The following is a 19,086-nucleotide window of genomic DNA, read 5'->3' as shown; positions in this document are numbered from 1 at the left end:
CCATCTTTTTCTTGCTTAGGGGGAGAAAGGTGTTCAAGATGTCCTGGAGATACTGAAGGAAGAATTCCGGCTGGCCATGGCTCTGAGTGGTAAGCTTGCACTTCCTGCATTTTGTGTCACAGTAACACAATAACTGATGGACAATATTTACCAGAAGAAGCGATTATTCGAGCTCATGTTTTCATAAACTTTCAGTCCATCACCATGGTGAAGGCTTTGAGAAGCTCATAGCCCAAATTGAACTAGGGGCTGTTATGACCTTGGAAGGCCTGACCTTAATGCCTACTTCCACTGTCTAGGTCCCACTTCCTAAAGATTTCAGAGTCTCCAACATGGCACCAGCACTGGACAACAGGCACTGAAAATATGAGCCTGTGTCAAACACTCCAGAATCAAACCGTAGCAGATTCTGACTTTCATTTACCAATTTCTTGTTTTCTGTGAGCTTTAAGCCAGCCTCCCTGGAGCAGAAGGGGGGAGGAAAACAGATGATTTGGGACACCGAATTTGTTGTTGGCTTTATACTTAGGGCTTAGAGGCATAGCACTCAGACTGGGGGTGTTCCGTTGTGCATAGGTCTATGGTAGTTACTTAGCCTTCAGCTTCAAGCATCCCATCCATCCCATCAGGGATGCTTTGGTGAGGACTTTAAAGATAAGTGTAGCATCATTCTTTTTCTCACTTCTGAATACATGAGTAGATAGAGCTAACTGGCCAGTCAGTAACTGCGTGTGAAGTCAGACTCTACCCTTTTAAAAGTAAGTCTCGAATTCTCTTATTACATGTGTTCTACCTGTAGCCCCTCTCTCCCAGTTCATGCTCATGTCAAAGGTTCATTTGCTCTGGCCCAAACTCCAAAGACTTGCCTTGTTTTTCACATCTGGCTATCCACAGGGATTGCTCATTACAACATAATTCGAATGTGACCCCCTTTGCCACCTCCACTGCCACCACCACTTGGCAGTACCATCAGTCTTTTCCTCTTGCAGTGGATATTGGAGGTCTTCCTCTCTAGTTTTGTCTACTTGCCTTCCCTCAGTCTCCTTTGATCACAGAAGCCAGGATGACTATTTAAAACATTAATTTAGCTCATGTTCTTCTCATGATCAGTACCCACCAATGACTCTTGACTTACTTAGCATAGATGCCAAAGTGATTACAGTAGCTTACAAGGCCCTCGTTCCATTCCTTGCTACCCTTTCAGTCACACCTGTCACGGTGGCCATTCCTGCTGCAGTGCTGAAACTTCCTTTGCATCTTTAAAGTTCCCTGACTATCTGACAAGCTCTTGCATCACGGCCTGTGTGCTGGCTCTTTCCTCATCCTTGATGCTCCCCAGATGTCTGCATGAAGAAGATCCTCCATCCTCCAAGCCTTCGTGTAAACTCATCCTTCACAAAAGGACCGCCCTGGTTGCTCATCCTTCCCCATCGTCCAGCTTTCTGTTCGTGTTCTTGCATTCCTTTTACTTAGATTCCATCACTGTCCATAAGTCATCTGTCACATAAGTTATTTTTAAGACAACACACATTATGTATTGTTGTGCTTCCTCTCTAGAATATAAAATGTGTAACCAGGGATCTTTCTGTCTTTTATCTCACTGTAGGGCTTGCAGTGTTTAAATGGTGCCTGGCACACAAACAATAAATGTTTGTTAAAAGAATTACTAAGTGCTGTGTTTACTGAGGATTGCTTAGTGTTTGACTCAAAATGGACCTTAAGAAGTGGGGAGGGGAATCTTTGAGTGAATTACCAGCTTCCCCAAATAAGGTGAATCAAATAGACTCTCGTTTTCTATGATGCACAAAGTCCATATCGCGCTGATGGCCACAACTCCCTAGATGAATTGTCTCCGTGCTACTGTGCAGCCGGAGCCTGTCAGAACTTTCAGGAGAAGAATGCCATTCTGTGAATCCTCACTACACATTTTAATTTGCTGCAGACATCTCCTAAACGAAAGTTTTCAGCCTCTGGCTGTCTATTAAATGTGGCAGAAAGAATACACTCTTTGTGTTAATAAAAATATGTGCCAGTCATTTTGTATTAAGGACTGTTTAGGTAATAAAAATGGTCTCATGCCACATAAGATTTGGCAAGCCTACCTTGAATCATAAACCTTACATTTGTCAAGTTTTACATTCCTTGGGAAAACGATTACCTGCCTGATTATTATTGCATTCATCTCATATTAAATGTATGCATTATTTTTTTCAGGGTGTCGGAATGTGAAAGCGATCGACAAGACATTGGTGAGGAAAAATCCTTTGGCTGTTTCCAAGATCTGACAGTGCACAATATTTTCCCATCTGTATTATTTTTTTCCAGCGTGGATTACTTGACAAAGAGACACTGTGCAGAGGGTGACCACAGACTGTAACTCCCCACTTCAATACAAAGGGTGTCGTTCTTTTCCAACAAAATAGCCACCCCTTCTCCTTCATTGCTTTTGACTTTTCAATGGGTGTCCTAGGAACCTTCTAGAAAGAAATGGACTTGCATCCTGGAAATATATTAACTGTTAAAAAGAAAACATTGAAAATGTGTTTGGGCAACGTCATCCCCTGGCAGGCTAAAGTGCTGGGGAACAAAAGATATCCTCTGGTGGGATTGAAGGTAGCATGCTGAAGTGAAAGATACTGACCTCACTGTTTATTAACCTGTCTTCTGTTTAGATTTCCTTAAGACAGTGGCTCTTACAGTGTGCGCTGGGCTTTGAAATGCTGGACATGCCCAGAGAAACATGAGGTTTGGATTTGCCGTGTTAAGAAAATAGCACCGGGTAGAATTGAAATGGATGGCGGTAATTTGTGATGTTTTCTAGAGGCTTTTCATTTTTTAACACCCTATTCCTTTGAAGGTGGACTTTTAGCTATATATTTCATGTCTGAAAATATCTGTATGTTTCGTGGTAGTCACTGTATTTGAAGGGGATATGTCTAGTCCACTTGGGATCACATGGAGTTATTTTTTATTTTTGAACTCTGTCTCCTCACTCCCATTTTAAAGTAAGTGTTGACTTCCTAATTCCCCTTGAATCTTTTGTGATTTTCTCACTTCTCCTCATTTGTAGTCATATTCAGTGTCAAGTATATATTTTGTGGGGCCCATGGTGAATAAAGTTTTGAAATTCTTGTTCAGAATAAAGGAAAAAAAAGCCTTTCCTTTTACTACAGTAATTTTCTGACTTGTCTGTGTTTTCATTTTTTTTTAAAATTCTATCTATTTAGCACCATTCTTCTTTCAGCATGGCTAGTGAAGGTACTCTCTCAACTCTATAAAGTGACTGTGGTTCTACCTGAAACTTGCCCTGCTTGTGCCCATGCCCAGGACTTGCACATGGTGACTGAGACAGCAGCCCAGAGCCAATTCCTGGGGCATGGAGGGGTATCAGAAGGGACAGTGTGTCATGCTTGTCTCCGTATATATTCCACTTGTCTCCCAGAATGCCTTGGGGGCTCCCAGAGACTAAACCACCAATTCAAGAGCAAGCATGGGCTGAACCTAGGCTGTCTTAGAGGCCCCATGCACATATGTACAGCTTGGGCTTCATGCAGATCCCCCAACAATTGGAGTGATGACTTACCATGACTCTGGTGCATTTAGCCCTGCCATGAGTTGATGTGCCAGGGTGGAGTGATACCCACGGGGGCTCCTCCTTCTCAGAGGAGAGGTGGGGGTGGAATACAGGTAAGATCAGTGTGAGGGGATGCTGGGAGGAGAGGGAGGCTGATAGAGGGATGTAAAGGGAATAAATAAATTAAGGTAAATTTAAAAAGAGACACAATTTCAAAGGTAAAATTGTTAGTGTTTTAAAGGTAGCAGCCAAAGAGCGTCAAAGCCTGAACATGATGAGAATCCTTCTGGATATGGAACCCTGGACTATGTGACTTTAACAGCACTGGGCTGTAAGTTTTAGTCCCAGGGAGCTTTCTGCAATGGGAGCTGCATTTGGCTTCTGAAGTCACTTTTATCAACCGTCATTCTTGAATGAAGCCACCTTAAAAATGATAGTAGTGATATTGCTTTATTATTGTGTTTATTGTCTTGTGATCTCCTCCACTAGCTTCTGAATCTCAGATCATTGCTAAATGATAGTAATGTAAACAGAGATTTCCCTTTTGAAATTATGCGTGTTAGATTAAAACACACAGCCATTTACTCTGATAAAAATGAGGTAGTTAGTTTTCATCCTTTCCTCTTTTCCTGTGAGGGGGAAGTGACATATTCATTTCCTATCACGCTGTCATTACTAGTTAATCAGTGACGAAGTATTCCCAACTGATTAGTACATATCCCTGATGTTAGTGAGTAATATCCATTGTGGCTACGTTGTTGGATGATGCCATCCCAAGATGTTGATAATAGCTCAGGAAGTGAAGTTCCCCAAGAAGGGTTTATTGAAATTACCACAAGAATAGCTGCAGAGGTGTAAACTCCCTATAATTTTTTTGTAAGCTCAGGACTAGGGTATGCAGATTTCTTTTTATGTTTTCAGAGTTTGAGTATGTCTAAAACTCCATGTTGGACAACTTTTCCAAAACCAAAAAGATATATTTGGTTCCTCCTTTTTAAAAGACAAATCAAATCCACTGGAAACAAATAGGATACAGGAATAGTTGACGTGAGAATGGAGTGTGTCCATTACACTCCCAGGAACCCTGCCATTAAATTTTGGTTGTCTTTTCTGTTTCTGATTTTTTTAAATTAAGTTTATTATTAAGCAAGTACGTAAAACACAAACATCATACACAATCATGGTGTACCCTGGAGGTTTTGACACGTGTATATACACGTGTATACATAGTGTTTAATATTCATCTGTTCTCCGAGCTTTTGTAAATCTTGGGGAGAAAAGAAAAGATGGTTTTGTTAGTTAGGCTGCCTCCTTGGCTGTTGTGTTATCTATATCACAGTGCAATAGGGCAGTGTTCTACAACAGAACAACTCAAAAGTGTTACAGCAGACTGCAGTGCCCACATGCTGCAGCTCCTCATTCAGTCAGCTCAATGACTATGAGCTGTAGGGACCAACCATATGCCACCAAGAAACACCAGGCATGCTTTAACAGTTGACTCTTCCTATTTTATTTTATATTTTTCAGAGGCATAAAATGCTTACATGGAGCGTATCAAGCTGAAAAGACCAAGTATGTGGGTGGATACATTTTATACAACCCGAGGGTCCCCTGGAGATCCTGATGTAGAAAATTTCCATCTTCCTCACAGTACCCTCCCTTTCAGAAGTAAACATCATGTCTGTGGCCAGGGATTGCTGATGAGAGCTGCTAAAGATCATGTGATGCAAACCGTATGGCATATGCGTGGGTGCTTGAGAACTCCTGCTCTCTCCATGTGGGACTCATTCATACCAAATCTATCAGCAGTTAGTTTTACTTAGTGATTTGTAGTGTGTACTGACCCACTGTAAGGCGTTGCCACAGTGTAGTGTTCTCTTCTTCCACTGGTAGCTGTTTGGGTTATTTACATGTTTTTCTTTTCCCCATGGAAGTAGCTTCTGTTTTGCTTTAAAGCACATGCATTCTTCGTTTATGCTTTTTCCAGGAAAAGCTATGCAGTTTAAACACTGAGATGGTCATGTTCTATGTAGATATGGCCTACATCCGGTTCAAGACCACTAAGTCCCCCCTCTCCATAACATCTTATTGTCATAGCTGTGTGTTTCTCTCAGGGCCGAAATACTTCTTCTACCTGATAGATTTATGCCTGGAGCCTGGATAGTTTGGGATGGCTTCCAGTAGAAATCTCCAGAATTTCCTTTGCTTAAGCTTGCTCATATCCTACTATCTGGAAGGGTGTGGGTGTGAAATAAACTTCCTCCTCACTACCAGGCTTGGGTACCCAGTTGTCAGGCCTGTAGGACTGAAGGCAGTGGGACAGATGCTCCTTAGCGTGCAGTTTGCAAACTGCACCTGTATCCTAGCTGTGTTATTCATTTGATTGTTTATCTGGGCCAAACCTTGGTGTTTGTGAAACAGCTTGAAACGGCTGTGGTGCATTAGCATAGCATGAAAGGAAGTTGCGGCTTGTTCTCAAAGAAGAAAGGGTTTTTTTCCTTTCTCTGTAAAATCCATAATTTATTTACATGCACTGTGTTGCATGTAGGTTGCATAGCAACAAAATAAAGTCTGTGTATGAAAATATGAAGGTTTCATATTACAGAGAGATGGAGGACACACTCTGACCTTGCACTCTTTTACAGTGTGCACTCTGTCATTTGGCAATTATAGGAAGGCTTCAGGGTGACTATTTTAGGCAATATGTTAACCCAAGTGATAGCAGGGCATCCTTATATGTTTATAGGATGGAAAACTTTTATCTGTTTTAAAGGATACAATTTCCTGTCCTTTCAAAATCTAACTTGTGCAATAGGACTCTTCTCTCCTCAATTTGATTCTCCATAGACAGCTGAGGGAAAAGAAAAGGATGCTTTTTCAAACAAATCATTTCCTGTTTGCTTCTCTAAGGATACTTTTCTGAACCTAGATAATGACAATGCTCAACTGAAAATTTCCCAGATCCTTCTAAAAGTGGGGAATCTCAGATGCTGACATGTGGGGAGGAGTCTGTAAGCAATGTAGCTTTTGGACTTATCACAGCACCTATTTCCTATATCATAGGTATATAACTACAAGAGTAAATAAAATATGATTTATAACTTAGTTGCACATTTTATCAATTGAAATAATACATGTAATTATATTTTAAAATTATTTGGAAGGGAAGTTGATCTAAAGTATCTTTGGTTTTTGTATCCTTGATTAGGTTTTCTTATTAAGACTTTTAGTTATGAATCATTGAAGCAAAAGCAAGAATTTTGTCTCATATCTTCAGTCCAGACACTGAAGGGACACATCATTTTAAGAAAATAATCCTGGATGTTAGATCTCATTGTCTAGGTGCCTGGTAATATCACTGAGCAGTAGGACATGATGACAAACTGTAAGAAATTTTATATATATGTATATATATGTATATACATATATATATACGTAAGCTGTTATTAATAGGAACAAGAAGAACATGGGAAATGTGCTGTGATGACAGACCTTGGAAGCCTATGGATGACAGCATAGGTTAGACAGAAGGAAGAATACCCAACAGAGAGTATGTCAAATCGCAAAGTAGGAATTGGTATGAAATTGTTCTTTAAAAAAATTCTGTCACCTATTTGGTATCGAAAAATTCTTTATCATAAAGAACAAGTAACATTACTCAAATTGAGAACATGTTTTGTCCCTACATTTACTTATTTGTTCATGCTATCAACAGTGTTAGTTTAAATAAGCAAGTCTCAACTAAAGATTAAACCCTAGTAATAGACCATTGCTCTCCCCAAGTCAAGATTTAATTTCTGTTCCAACATTAGTTTATATTCTAACTCTACAGTGTAGTTAGTTGTTTGTTGCTATAATAAGATACCTGTGATAACCAGCTTATAAAAAGGGAAGAAGGCACTGGCTCCTGGTTTTCAGAGATTGCACTTCACAGGTTATCTGTTTCTATTGTTTTGCACTGTGTGGAGGCAGCATGTCCTCAGAGAAAGAAGTTGAAGAGGGTAGATTACCAACACCCCCTTCCTTGATTCCACAACCTTTATTATACCCATCTCTCTTTTAAAAATTAATTAATTAGTTAATTAATTAATTTACATCCCAATATCATTTCTCTCCTCCCAGTCCTACCCTCACAGCTCCTTGCCCATTTCCCCCTCCCCTTCTCCTCTGAGAAGGAGGAGCCTCCCTCGGGTATCATTCCCCCTCCTCTGCCCCTGCACACCAGTTACTGCAGGACTAGGCAAATCTTCTCTCACTGAGGCTAGACAAGGTAGGCAAGTTAGAAGAATGGGATCCACAGGACAGCAATGAATTCAGGGTCAGCCCCACCTCCAGTTGTTGGGGGAACCTTTAGGAAGACCAAGCTACACATCTGCAGGGGAATATGTAGGGCTAGGCCCATTCCATGCTTGGTGGTTCGGTCTCTGAAAGTCCCCGAGGTAGACCCATCTCTTAAATTCTGTGTTAACTGATGGTTCTCCAAAATAACAAGTGGACCTTTTACCATATATGACTTTGTGACACATCTAGATTCAAGCCACAATACATCCAATGTAGTTTAAACATTAAAAAGTAGTCTTTTGAAAAATTTGAAATATATCTTTAAATATAATATTTATCATGGTGTGGACACCACTGTTTTAAGCAGTAGTTTTATTTTTTTAAAAGCAGTAAGGAAGTAACAAGAAAGATTTTGAAAAGACCCTCAGTCATTTGACTGAACACTGTTAAAATTCAGTTTTCAACATTCCCAAACACATATCCACAACAACAGCGAAACAGTGCAGTAATACTCAAGACTCAGTCATAAGTAAAACCTCAATCTATCAAGGAAAAAAATAAAATGATTTATTTCATGCAACTCTTAATAGTCATGATTAGGCCAGGATAGTATATACAAAAGCCAGAATTAATGCATTTGAAAGGTGGCCATTGGTTCAGCTGGTGGGTTTGTCCACCCAACTGCAAAAACAAGTTAGTTGTGCACTCTCCAGTAAATATACGACAGACTTTGTTGTCAAGTAAACACAATTTAAATGAAATCCACAGATTTTCCCCCAAACCTCATTTTAGATAAATGTTTCTTGGCTGATCTTAGTCTAGGTCTGTTAACAATTTACTCAGGATTATTTGATTGGCCTTCAGCTCTTTGGCCATCCCTTGTCCATCCTGTACCAAGCAGGCAAACGATGGAGAAAATGATGCATGTGTAAACAGAGAAACAGGGGAAGAAAGGCTCTAGGAAGCCAGGCTCAGTCCAGGGTTATGTGGCTCTTCTAAGGAAGGCAGCAGTTAAAGGCCATGGGACATGCAATCTCAACTGCCTCTGCTTTGAAGCAGTCACACCAAGAGCTCAAGGATGAGAATCTTGTCCCTCTACTCAACACCCTGTTAACATATCTATGTTGGAAGCTTCTCTCCTACTGTCGGTAAGGGAAGGAAACAGCACACATTTGAAAATATTGGTTAAAGAATATATTTATATATAATATATCAACATATAAATTTATAAAACATATAAATATATTATATATTATAGAGATAATATATAAATGTACAAAAATATATATAATATGTATAAAATCTCAATTATGCATTCTCTATTGATTCCCCAAACATACACCTTCTTGATGATAGAAGTTCATAGTCTTCTGTGATTTTCAAATTATCCAATTAAAGGAAAATGGTAAAAGTACCAGCTACAATGAGAAGGGAATAAGACTCACATCATTCAAGAATTTAATTTTATTACTTTAATTTCAAAGAGCATTTTCACTAATATTAATACATCTTATGTTCTTGTGCCCCTTGAAGTTTTTGACTATAAATCAGAGATGATACATAAGCTAGGGATCTCTAATACTCTTCTCCAGTTTAAGAGTCATTATGGTTTCCTATTCTATATTCATCATGGTTGAGTGTTCCCTGGTCTATAAGTTGGGAAGAAAAATTACAGATATTAGAATCCTAGAAATGTTCATATTCAGACCCACATCACAACATAGAAACAGTTCAGTGAAATTAATATTTATCTTGGTCCTTGGGTATCTCACAATGACAGTTTCAAAAACAATATTCAATTAATAAGGACATTTTAATGGTTTCACTGGGAGGATGCCAGGAAGCCTGGGAGGGGCAGTGTTGTGTGCATGATCTTTTGATTTTCCAGAGGTTGCTTCTATGCCCCAGATCTCCCTCCCCTCCACCTCTCTCTCTCTCTCTGAAGGGTTATGTGATGATGAATAGTAGACCAGGAGCTGTCACCCAGGCTTTGGGATTCTTGCTGGTGCCCCACCATTAGGTTAAAGTATTCTTTGCATTGCTTTGTAATGTTTTACTATTTAACTTAGCATGGTAAGTTTCCATTGTCATTAACTTAGGAACTTTAAAACCAGAATATGTGAAGAAAGAACATTGATGTTGTGCATTATTCTGAAAGTAAAAATGAGCCTTTATGATCACAAAAGGTCATTGTGAAATTAATTTACAATAAGGAATAGAAATGATACTATGATACTATTAAATATTAAAGTATATGGTTTTCTTAAATATAGATTCTGACATTTAAAAGTCCTTTGATTCTTCAGTAAACATCAAATAGAATTTGATAAGCAACAGAAATTCAACTAAATGATAGAAATTTTTGCATCATGTCAGTCATGTATCCATGTGTCACATGCATTTTTGACACAGGTTAGAGAAAGGATTATGTATCCAGATAAGTAGGGCAAAAGTATATAATGCATGACAGTTATGCTGGAGCCATCTTAAAACAAGATGCATAATCAATATCTCTCCAGTGCTTCAGAGAAAGTCATATTTCAGCCTGACAAGATCTTATAACTCACCGTGATTTGTTGGCAATACAACACAATTTGAACTAAGTCAAGAGAAAGAGTGAATACCTTAGGAAAACCACAAGAATAGGCAAATCCCCAAGCAGTAGCCATGGCATGGTGCTGCAGGGTTTGGGGTAACATGACTTGAAAGCAGCAATAATGCTGTGGATTTTTCTAGTCTTGTTCCTTTAGAGTGTGGCCTTGGTGCCTTTGAGTCACAGACCCAATAGCCTCCCCTAGTGGGATGATCAGCTAATGGTCATTCCACGGAGTCATGTCTCCTGCATTTGTTGTGAAGAAAACTTCACTTATTTTTTTCCATCTCCCACTCAAGATAATGAGGAAACAGAACTCATACCGGCCACTTACTTGTTTCTTGACCTGCCATATGTGGTCAGGAAGAAGAGCTACTAATGACTATGGGACCCTCTAGAGCCTCAGTATTCTCAATAGGGAAAACAGAGTTAATGCTGTTCTCAATGTTTGACGACTTTACTGGCAACAAAACAGTAGATACTTTATGAGAACAATGAACTTTGTCGTGAAAATATATCCCAAGCAATGTTGGACATGTCTTCAAAATATCACTTGCTATGTGAAATTCAAGTTTAACTTGGCACTCTGTACTGGTAGATGTGTGCATTGAGCCTGGCAACTCTCTCTTTGCACCATTTTACAAACCAACTGTTTTCTGGCTATAGTTCCATTTTAAAAACGAAATTTTGGAAACATACAATTAACCATCTGTATCAGCGGGTTCCATACCCATGGATTCAAACACCCATAGGCCAAACAACCCTGTGCCTACATTGAATACACGCACATTTTTTTCTTGCCTTCATCCATAAATACTACAGTATAATGATTATAAAGCCTTTGTATTTTATTATGTTGTTACTAGAGATGGGTTTAAATATATTAGATGGTAAGTGTAGTTTATGTGCAAACCCTATGCCATTTTATCAAAGAGATTTAGTTTCTGCAAAGGTTCTAGAATTATTTCCCCATTGATGTATACTAAAGGAGGATGCATTTATTCTCTGATGGTAATCTTGTAGTGCCTTATGAATGCATCATCCTGTGACAACTGTGAAATCACAAGGTGCAAGAGTTAGCTTGAGGTCTCACTAAGTCTTTGTCTTTGTTTGCTCAGTCTCCCATCAGTGTCCCAGAATGAGCTTGTCAATTTGAGATCATGGAATGATAGAAATGTAGCAAAGCAAATTGCCCATTCTTTCAACTTTGCCATCTTATTTGTTTTCTTCTTGGTGTGCCTAAATCAATTCCATAAACTTAACATTGAGTCCTGAGGTTTCATGAGGCCCATCTGCTGCTGAGTTGATTTAAGAAGTTAATTGCTTTCCCCAGCCCAGGTATTTATTATGAAAGCTTTGGATAAAGATACAACAGAGGGGAGGACTGGGATTCTGTGCACACTATGAGAACTCTAAACTATTGCCTGTTTATCTGCAGTTTAAGAAACTTACCCAGAAAAGGTATGACTTATCCAAGGTCAGTCAACTGGCAGTACTAGTACCAGTGATTAATGATAAGCTTTCAGACAATAAAAACAAGATTGAGTTATAAGAAATAAAAAAAAATCTATTTATGCAAATCCCTGGAATAACTCTTTTAATCAGTCTAAGTAAGGGTATACATTTCAGGTAAGTATTACTTAAAAATTACTAACTTTAAAATGGATTGCTTGTGGCTTCCACAAGAATAGCAGAAGGCAGTATACAAAACAAGTAGGCACATGAGGGAAGGCTCTCAAGACTAGCAAACAGTGAAGGGAACTCACAGAAGTGCTGAAAATAGTTGGCACAATGGAGCCTTACCAATCCTAACATCACCCTGGCACTGTGAACTGTGCTGCTCGTGGTGGGCCTCAGCCGATCTGAAATCCTGGAATCATCTGTCAGCAGATTTGGTAGGTCACTATCAGGCTACTTTCTTCCTTGACACCAAGAAAGCAATGAGTATTTAAATGAAATGTTTTTGACATTGTGATCGTATATGATACTATAAAAAGAGATCTTCATGGGAAGATCAACTAATTCTGTTCTGTTACTCTTGGGTTGAAATGTTCAGTGTTAGGCAAGGGATAGAGTGAGAGGAAATGTGGGTTTTTTTGCCTTTGCTAACTCAGCTGGCTTTCCAGCTGTCTCTCGGTATTCATGACAATCCATCATTGCTGTCTCCTGGGTAGTTTTTCTGCAGGTCATTGCCTGTGCCTCCCTCCAATGGCTCTCCATCAGCCTTGCTCTGGTAAGGACTGGAGCCATGGAGAATACAGTTGACTACTTGCCTTTGGCTCCTGTTCTGGTCTTGGCAAGGGCAGACCCCAGGATGGAGACAGAGACAGGAATCTGGCTATGAGTGCCTGTTCCAGTCAGGTCTCTTGCCAGCTTAGGATCTGGTCCTCATTTGAACACCTGAGACCCTGTTCTCCATCTCTTTGGTTCTGCGGTCTAGACAATTATTTCCACTCTCAGATACGGCAAGCGGTAAAACCTAGAAAAAACACAGGGCCTTGACAGTGAGAAATACTGATCTATATGCGTAGTTCAAAGCTCATAGCACGGAGTACAGAATAGTTCCCGGGAGCTTTTTCTATGTGTGACACTTGTAGTGACACTTCCTATAAATGCCCATCAAGTTGTAGATTTATCCAGAGAATATATAACACAGGTATTGTTTCCTCAGAGACAAGGAAACACCAAATGTTGAGTTTGGGCAAAGCCCAGTTAGAAGCAGAAAGTTGCGTGTTGACAAACTCATCCATGTCTCTGGCAGCATGTTAGCTTCTGGTTTACTTACAACTGGATGGTGGGTTCCTAACACCACCCTAGCCTCTTGCTTACAAAATTCAGACTCAGCTTTATATCAAAATTCCTTTCAGCCGGAAGCTGGAAAATTAATAGTTCATATTAAAAAGCAGTAAGTTGTGGGAAATAGGCATTAAAGAAAGACTAATTACACCGCAGGCCTGCCAGGCTTCATGGTCCTTCTCTCTCTCCGTTTTGTCTCAGCACAGAGGGCCTGTTTGATGTGCTGTTATTCAAGAACTTTCAACATCCTTTTAGAACACCTGTCTGGATAATTAGCCAAGCAGTAGACAGAGATCAAAGCTGTGGCTATTTTCTCTGCTCTTTGAACAAGAAGTGCCCCAGGTATCTGTCTGGAATTTGATATAAAAAAAAAAAAGACCTCGCCACAGTGCAATAGGAAGATCCTGCCACGGCAGCATCCGTCCCTAGACCCGCTGCTGCTTTGAGCTACTGACACATGCTCCAGCCCTGACGAGGCATCTCAGAGTTTAAAGCTTGGCAGAGCGGCCGCGGTCGTGTTTTTCTTCTATAAACCCAGAGTAAACATTAAGTAGACAGCGTTTCTTCTTCGAGCTTTAAAGGGAAAAGGGACTGAATCTGAAAACGCTTTCTAGTATGAAGTGGGGAGTTCGGCAAGTGCCCTTTGCCTGGGAGCTGCCCGGAGAAGCTTACAGATTGGGGACAGGGTCAGAACTGAGCCTTGTGGCCTCGTTCATAACTTCACAGCTACCAACATCAGCTGGTGGATATTTATGTTAACTCCTGGCTTAGACCAGAAAGACAAATAAGGGGCGGGGGGAGTTAGGAAAAGGTCGTCTGAACTCTGTGGGATTTTTAACCAACACTTTCCATGCGCGAGCAGTAGCCCTGAATGAAGGCATTCTGTGCAGGGGCCCGGTCCTGGAGAGCGGCCTGTTCATTAGCGCTCTGCAGAAATTGAACCTTGTGCATTCGTGAGGTCCTGGAATGGAAACCCTTTTACTTAAATCAAACACATGGGGTACATAGCTACCTTAGTATTATTTTATGGGGAGGGGTAAATTATTGCAAATTGCTCCTTGCTATATAATAACTTTAATGGTTCAAAGAAAAAGCGAATGAGTGAAGGGGATCTTTTAAAATGTCTTTTAAAGGAGCGACTTTAGTCTGGAGTAATATTTTACAGAGTGAAAGCTTTGGAAAAAAGTGTTCTAAAGTGTACGAAATCGTTAACTAGGTCTAGTAATTATCTTAGTTAAGGAAATTATTGTCTTAAAATGTTGTGGAGTTTTTACGTCAGGAGGCTGGCTCCTCAGGGCTCTGCTGAAGGACTCCTCAGCTGTTTCCTTTGGCCATTATTGACACCTTTGCTTCTCTTTCGCTTGAATTATAATTGTCACCTCCAACTTAACCTGAAGCTGCAGGAAGAAGGGAAAGGAAACACACCAAGACAGGAAAAGCAATAGAATAGCTAACACTTCTATGGTCAATTAGGTTGAGGAGAAGGCAAAAATATTTGGCCACAGTGCTATTTTCTTTGAACATTTGTTTCAGAGCCTGTCTGACAGACACAGTGAGGCAGGAGTCCACAGTGGAGGTACCCGGAAGCACTTTATCCCTATGAAGATGGAGCCCATGTAATTTAATAAGGATCCACTTTCAAGAGACACCAGGAAGTGAGGTGATTTTGAGGAACAGCTTCAAAGAGCCCCTAGGGTAGAGTTCCACCTACCCGAGTTTGTCTCAATTAGAGACAAGAGGGGCAAAGAGGTTGCTTAATGTTTTGGGGAAGACAGTAGCTTGAATGAAAATCGCTCTCATTGGCTTATATATTTGAATATGCTCCCTGCTGTGTGGAACTGTTTTGGGGGAAGTATTATGAGGCGGAGGCGGGACCTTCCAGGCCCAGTAGCTCTCTTTCTGCTTCCAACTTGCAGATCAGGATATATACTTTTAATTCTGTCTCCAGCACCCTGACAGAGCAGTAATTGACTAACCCTTTGAAACTGTAAGCAAGTCCCCAGCTAAATGATTTCTTTTATAAGTTGCCTTAATCATGGTGTCTTCTCATAGCAATAGACAAGTAACTAAGACCATACCCAGAATGAGACTTTGCTGTGACAGGCCTGATCATGCTGCTGTTTTGGGACTTTGGATTGGGAAAGTGGTTTAACACTATAAGTGGGTTTTTTAAAAAGCCCCTTCCTGGTAAGATTGTGGAAGACAACTGAGAACAATGTAGACTATAGAGGCCAAACTTGAGGGCCATCAGAGGGGAACAATATTATCATGTGCACTAGAGACCGTTCTTGTAATATTTTGCAAAGTGTGCCACTACTTCTTGCCCTTGTCCCAAGAATCTGTTTGAGGCTAAATTGGACAGTTTTGAACGAATATCATCAACAGAGTGTATTGCAAGATAGCCTGGTATTATCTGTGCCATGTGGTTGTTAGCAACTGCTCTTATGAAAGTTTACAAATGAAGAAGAACAAACAGGACAGAAGAGACACAAACTGGACAGTAAGAGGAGGAAACAAAAACCTCCAGGAGTGTGACTTCAGAGCTAAGGACTTTTGATGCTGAGAGGGAAGAAGAACTCAGCCACAAACAAAGGAAAGGCAGAGTAACGACTGCAAAGCATCATGAGTTTTGGGCTGGCCGTTGGCTCAGTGGGGAGAGAAGCTACCAACTGTGGTGACTGGAGTATCATCCCTGGAACCCAAGTGGTATCAGGGGAAAACCAACTTCTACGGATGGTCTTCTGCACGCGCACGCACACACACACACACACACACACACACACACAGCAGACCCAGGCTCTTTCTTTCTATCTCCAACTTGAAGCTGATGTAAGATCTTAGCTACACAGCCAAGCTTCATCTTCTAAAAAACAATATTTGTAGAAACTCTAGCTTAAAACTGTAACAGATCAAAACCGCAGTCTGTCAGTGTGAAATTTTAGCCCACATTTTATCATTGGAGTGAGGTTCAAGGAAGCGTTTATTTACCTAGGCATTGAAGCCAGTGGCTAAGCATTTTTTTTCATACGTCTTCAGGTTTCTATGACTGATGAGAGCAATTACTGAAGTATATGATATAGATGAAGATCGTGGGTCATACTGAACGGCCTTTTTGTATGAACAATAAAGTTCCATGCAAAGAAATAACAAGGCAGATGCTCCCGATACTTTACTAGAGCATTCCTAGGAAGTAAATGACTGTAAAATGTCATCTCTCTGAAGTCAGGATAGTATGATCCTTCCCTAAGTGCGGAGAACTTTGGATCTAGAAGAGACAATGGAGACCTAACCTATTTGGGTTTTTGCCCATTGAGAACATTTTAACAGAGTGGAGTTGCTGGCCGCTTTGGTGCTGTAACAGGGAACACACCAACGATGCCATTTCAGGATGGAAGAACCCAATGGCTTTCTCAGTGTTTTGTGCTTGGTACTATCTGGATTAATTTTATCGAATACTCAAAGACTGATTAAATCAAGATTCTACACACATCTTCACAGAGTTTTTATATTTCTTAAACACACGGTAGTAAAGCTGGAATTGCAAGGTTCTATAAAGCTAGAGAACATCAATCTTTGCATTTTCAGATGCTTAAACTCCCTGTAACAGGCTTAGGGAGATGGTTCCGTAGCTAAAGTGCTTCTAACACAAGTAAGAGAAGGGAGCTCTGATCCCCAGAACCACCACCAACGCTGGCTTGGCATGGGGATTCCCAGGAATTTCCTTCTAGGGAAGCAGAGACAGGATTCTTATCCTTTTGGCCAGCAAGACTATGTTAGTACATCCTCTCCTTGGTGATCTTTCTCTTCTAGGTGGGTCCTTGGTCTTTCTGGTCTCTACATCATAATAGATTTATTCATTTTTAATCACACAAGAGACATACAAGAAATAATTATTAATCAGTGAAAATTTTGCAATCCGAAAACATATTAGCAGATCCGGAATAAAGCCAGCAGTAGCAATAGGGATGTGGCAAATGGAGCGGAGCACAGACCTTCTGCAAGGTAAAGGCTTTAGGGATTTCACCTCCTTCCTGCCTTAGCTTGACCCTCACTCCTGGGGTGGTAACTCCAAAACAATTCATGTTCTGCCTGTAGGTGGCGACATCTGAACTCTTTTCCTTATTTCTGAGACTAAGAGCCAGGTTTCACCCCAATAGTGGGTGAGAATGTAAACTGAAGTCTGCGAAGGAAGCAGCAGGGGCTACAGTGGCACTCAACCACTTCTATTGCATTCGGTGCAGAGAACATTCCTGGAGGCACAGAGCATCCTTGTTGAGTGTGTCCTCAAGGTTGATGGGGATCGTGAGCCCTGCCTACTCGCTAGGGCATATTTCAGTCATTTTAATGTGGCAGAAAGAAGTTTATATTATAGTAAACAGTCATCGATTAAGAGTATTTTTGAACTATCGATACTATCTGCCCATCAATTTTGTCTTCAATTACTGGATTTTTTTGCTGTTACATATAAGACTGCTTAGCCTGAGTCAAAAACCACAAAGAATTTTTCTCTTTCTCTTTACTTTGTGAAGTTACATAGTTACATTTTTGTTTAGATATAAGATATTAATTTAACTTGTATACTAGGTATAAAGTACAAAATCAAATTACATGTATTTTGTATAATTGTCAAATGCAGTGCTTTGAATACCAACATTTCTCTGTCTAAATGCCTTTAAAGCACTGGGGAAAGAAGTGAACTCAAGGTGATGAGTAGCTTCCTGCTTCTTTGTTCTGTTATTTACATACATCTCTACTGTTGGCTATTGCAGAAGAGTCATTATTTTTTAAACTTGGACAATATGAAAGTGGGTTCCCTTCTAAGAACATCTGTGGGTCCTTTGCCCCCTTTGTGAACCTTAGTAGATGCTCTGATCTCAGCTTCTGCATCAGTAGAATACAGAAGTTTGCGAACAGTTGTCTAAATCCATCCCTTCCTCTTTTTCTCCCTCTTTCCCACATCTCCTGTTCTCCGTGGTTCTGGGGCGCTGGTTCCCTTTCTCACTCATGTCTGTTCCACAGCTGGTCGGTAGGTGGGGCTGTGCAGCAACACATCCACTTGTTGATTTCTTACATCTTTTAAAATACCAGATTATGTCATCTACCAGGCCATGACTTCTGTCTACGCTGTGAAAAATGATCACTAAATTGTTACTAGAACAACAGTTTAGAAGCTTCTTCCCCTGAGCATCAGATTCTAGGCTTCAGTTAGGATGCTTAAGTCTCCATACTGTTAAGATTTAAAGCCTTTTCATTATGAAAGGAAAATTCAAGAGACTATACCATCTTTTTGAATAGGGGTGGGATGGGGGTGGGATGGGGTGGGGGTGAGGCTGGAAGTGAATAGGACAAAGTTAGTATAAAACGGCATAAAGAAACACATTGTTTTGTATATTAATGTAAAGACTTGCAGCAAAGAAAGCAATACAGAGCCTTGAAACCCCACAATACAGCCCCAAATGACATTTGAGTTGGTGTTTGTTTATCAAAGAGTAAACACAGAGATAGTTCTGAAGAATACAAGGGGCTAGCAAGCCCTACTGCTCAAAATAAAATTCAAGGTTAGTTTGTTTGTGAATTTCTGAGCCAGCTGGCCGTCCTGGCCTAGTATGACTTTTGTGGTGACAGCTGTTCCTACCAGGATTTGATGGCTGGGAGTGGTGAGGACAGAGCTGGTGGTTTTGAGATGAGCTGGATATGGGAGATGGGTTGCGAGCATGGACTCTGGTTTCCTTAAAGAGGAAATCCACAGGTTTCAGATCCTCTCGGTTGAAATCATAGTTTCTGTGGCTGCTCTTAATGCATTTGCTTTCTGGGCAAAGAGAGGTAGGCATGAGCGATCTGT

General features: G+C 40.4%; 1 protein-coding gene across 1 annotated transcript in view; it reads left to right on the top strand.

Annotated features, from left to right (window-relative positions):
* The window catches only part of Hao1 (hydroxyacid oxidase 1), a 55,609-nt gene extending 52,717 nt beyond the window's left edge, over positions 1 to 2,892 (top strand). The window contains exons 7-8 of the mRNA XM_052181490.1: positions 20 to 89; positions 2,215 to 2,892. Coding sequence (XP_052037450.1) covers positions 20 to 89; positions 2,215 to 2,285 — 141 coding nt within the window. The 3' untranslated portion in view covers positions 2,286 to 2,892. The remainder of the gene's footprint in view (positions 1 to 19; positions 90 to 2,214) is intronic.
* The last annotated feature ends 16,194 nt before the right edge of the window (positions 2,893 to 19,086 follow it).

The sequence above is a fragment of the Apodemus sylvaticus genome, chromosome 5, assembly GCF_947179515.1.
Source record: "Apodemus sylvaticus chromosome 5, mApoSyl1.1, whole genome shotgun sequence".
Taxonomy (NCBI): domain Eukaryota; kingdom Metazoa; phylum Chordata; class Mammalia; order Rodentia; family Muridae; genus Apodemus; species Apodemus sylvaticus.
Note: the sequence above shows the minus strand (reverse complement) of the source record. Positions and strands in the feature narration are given on the sequence as shown.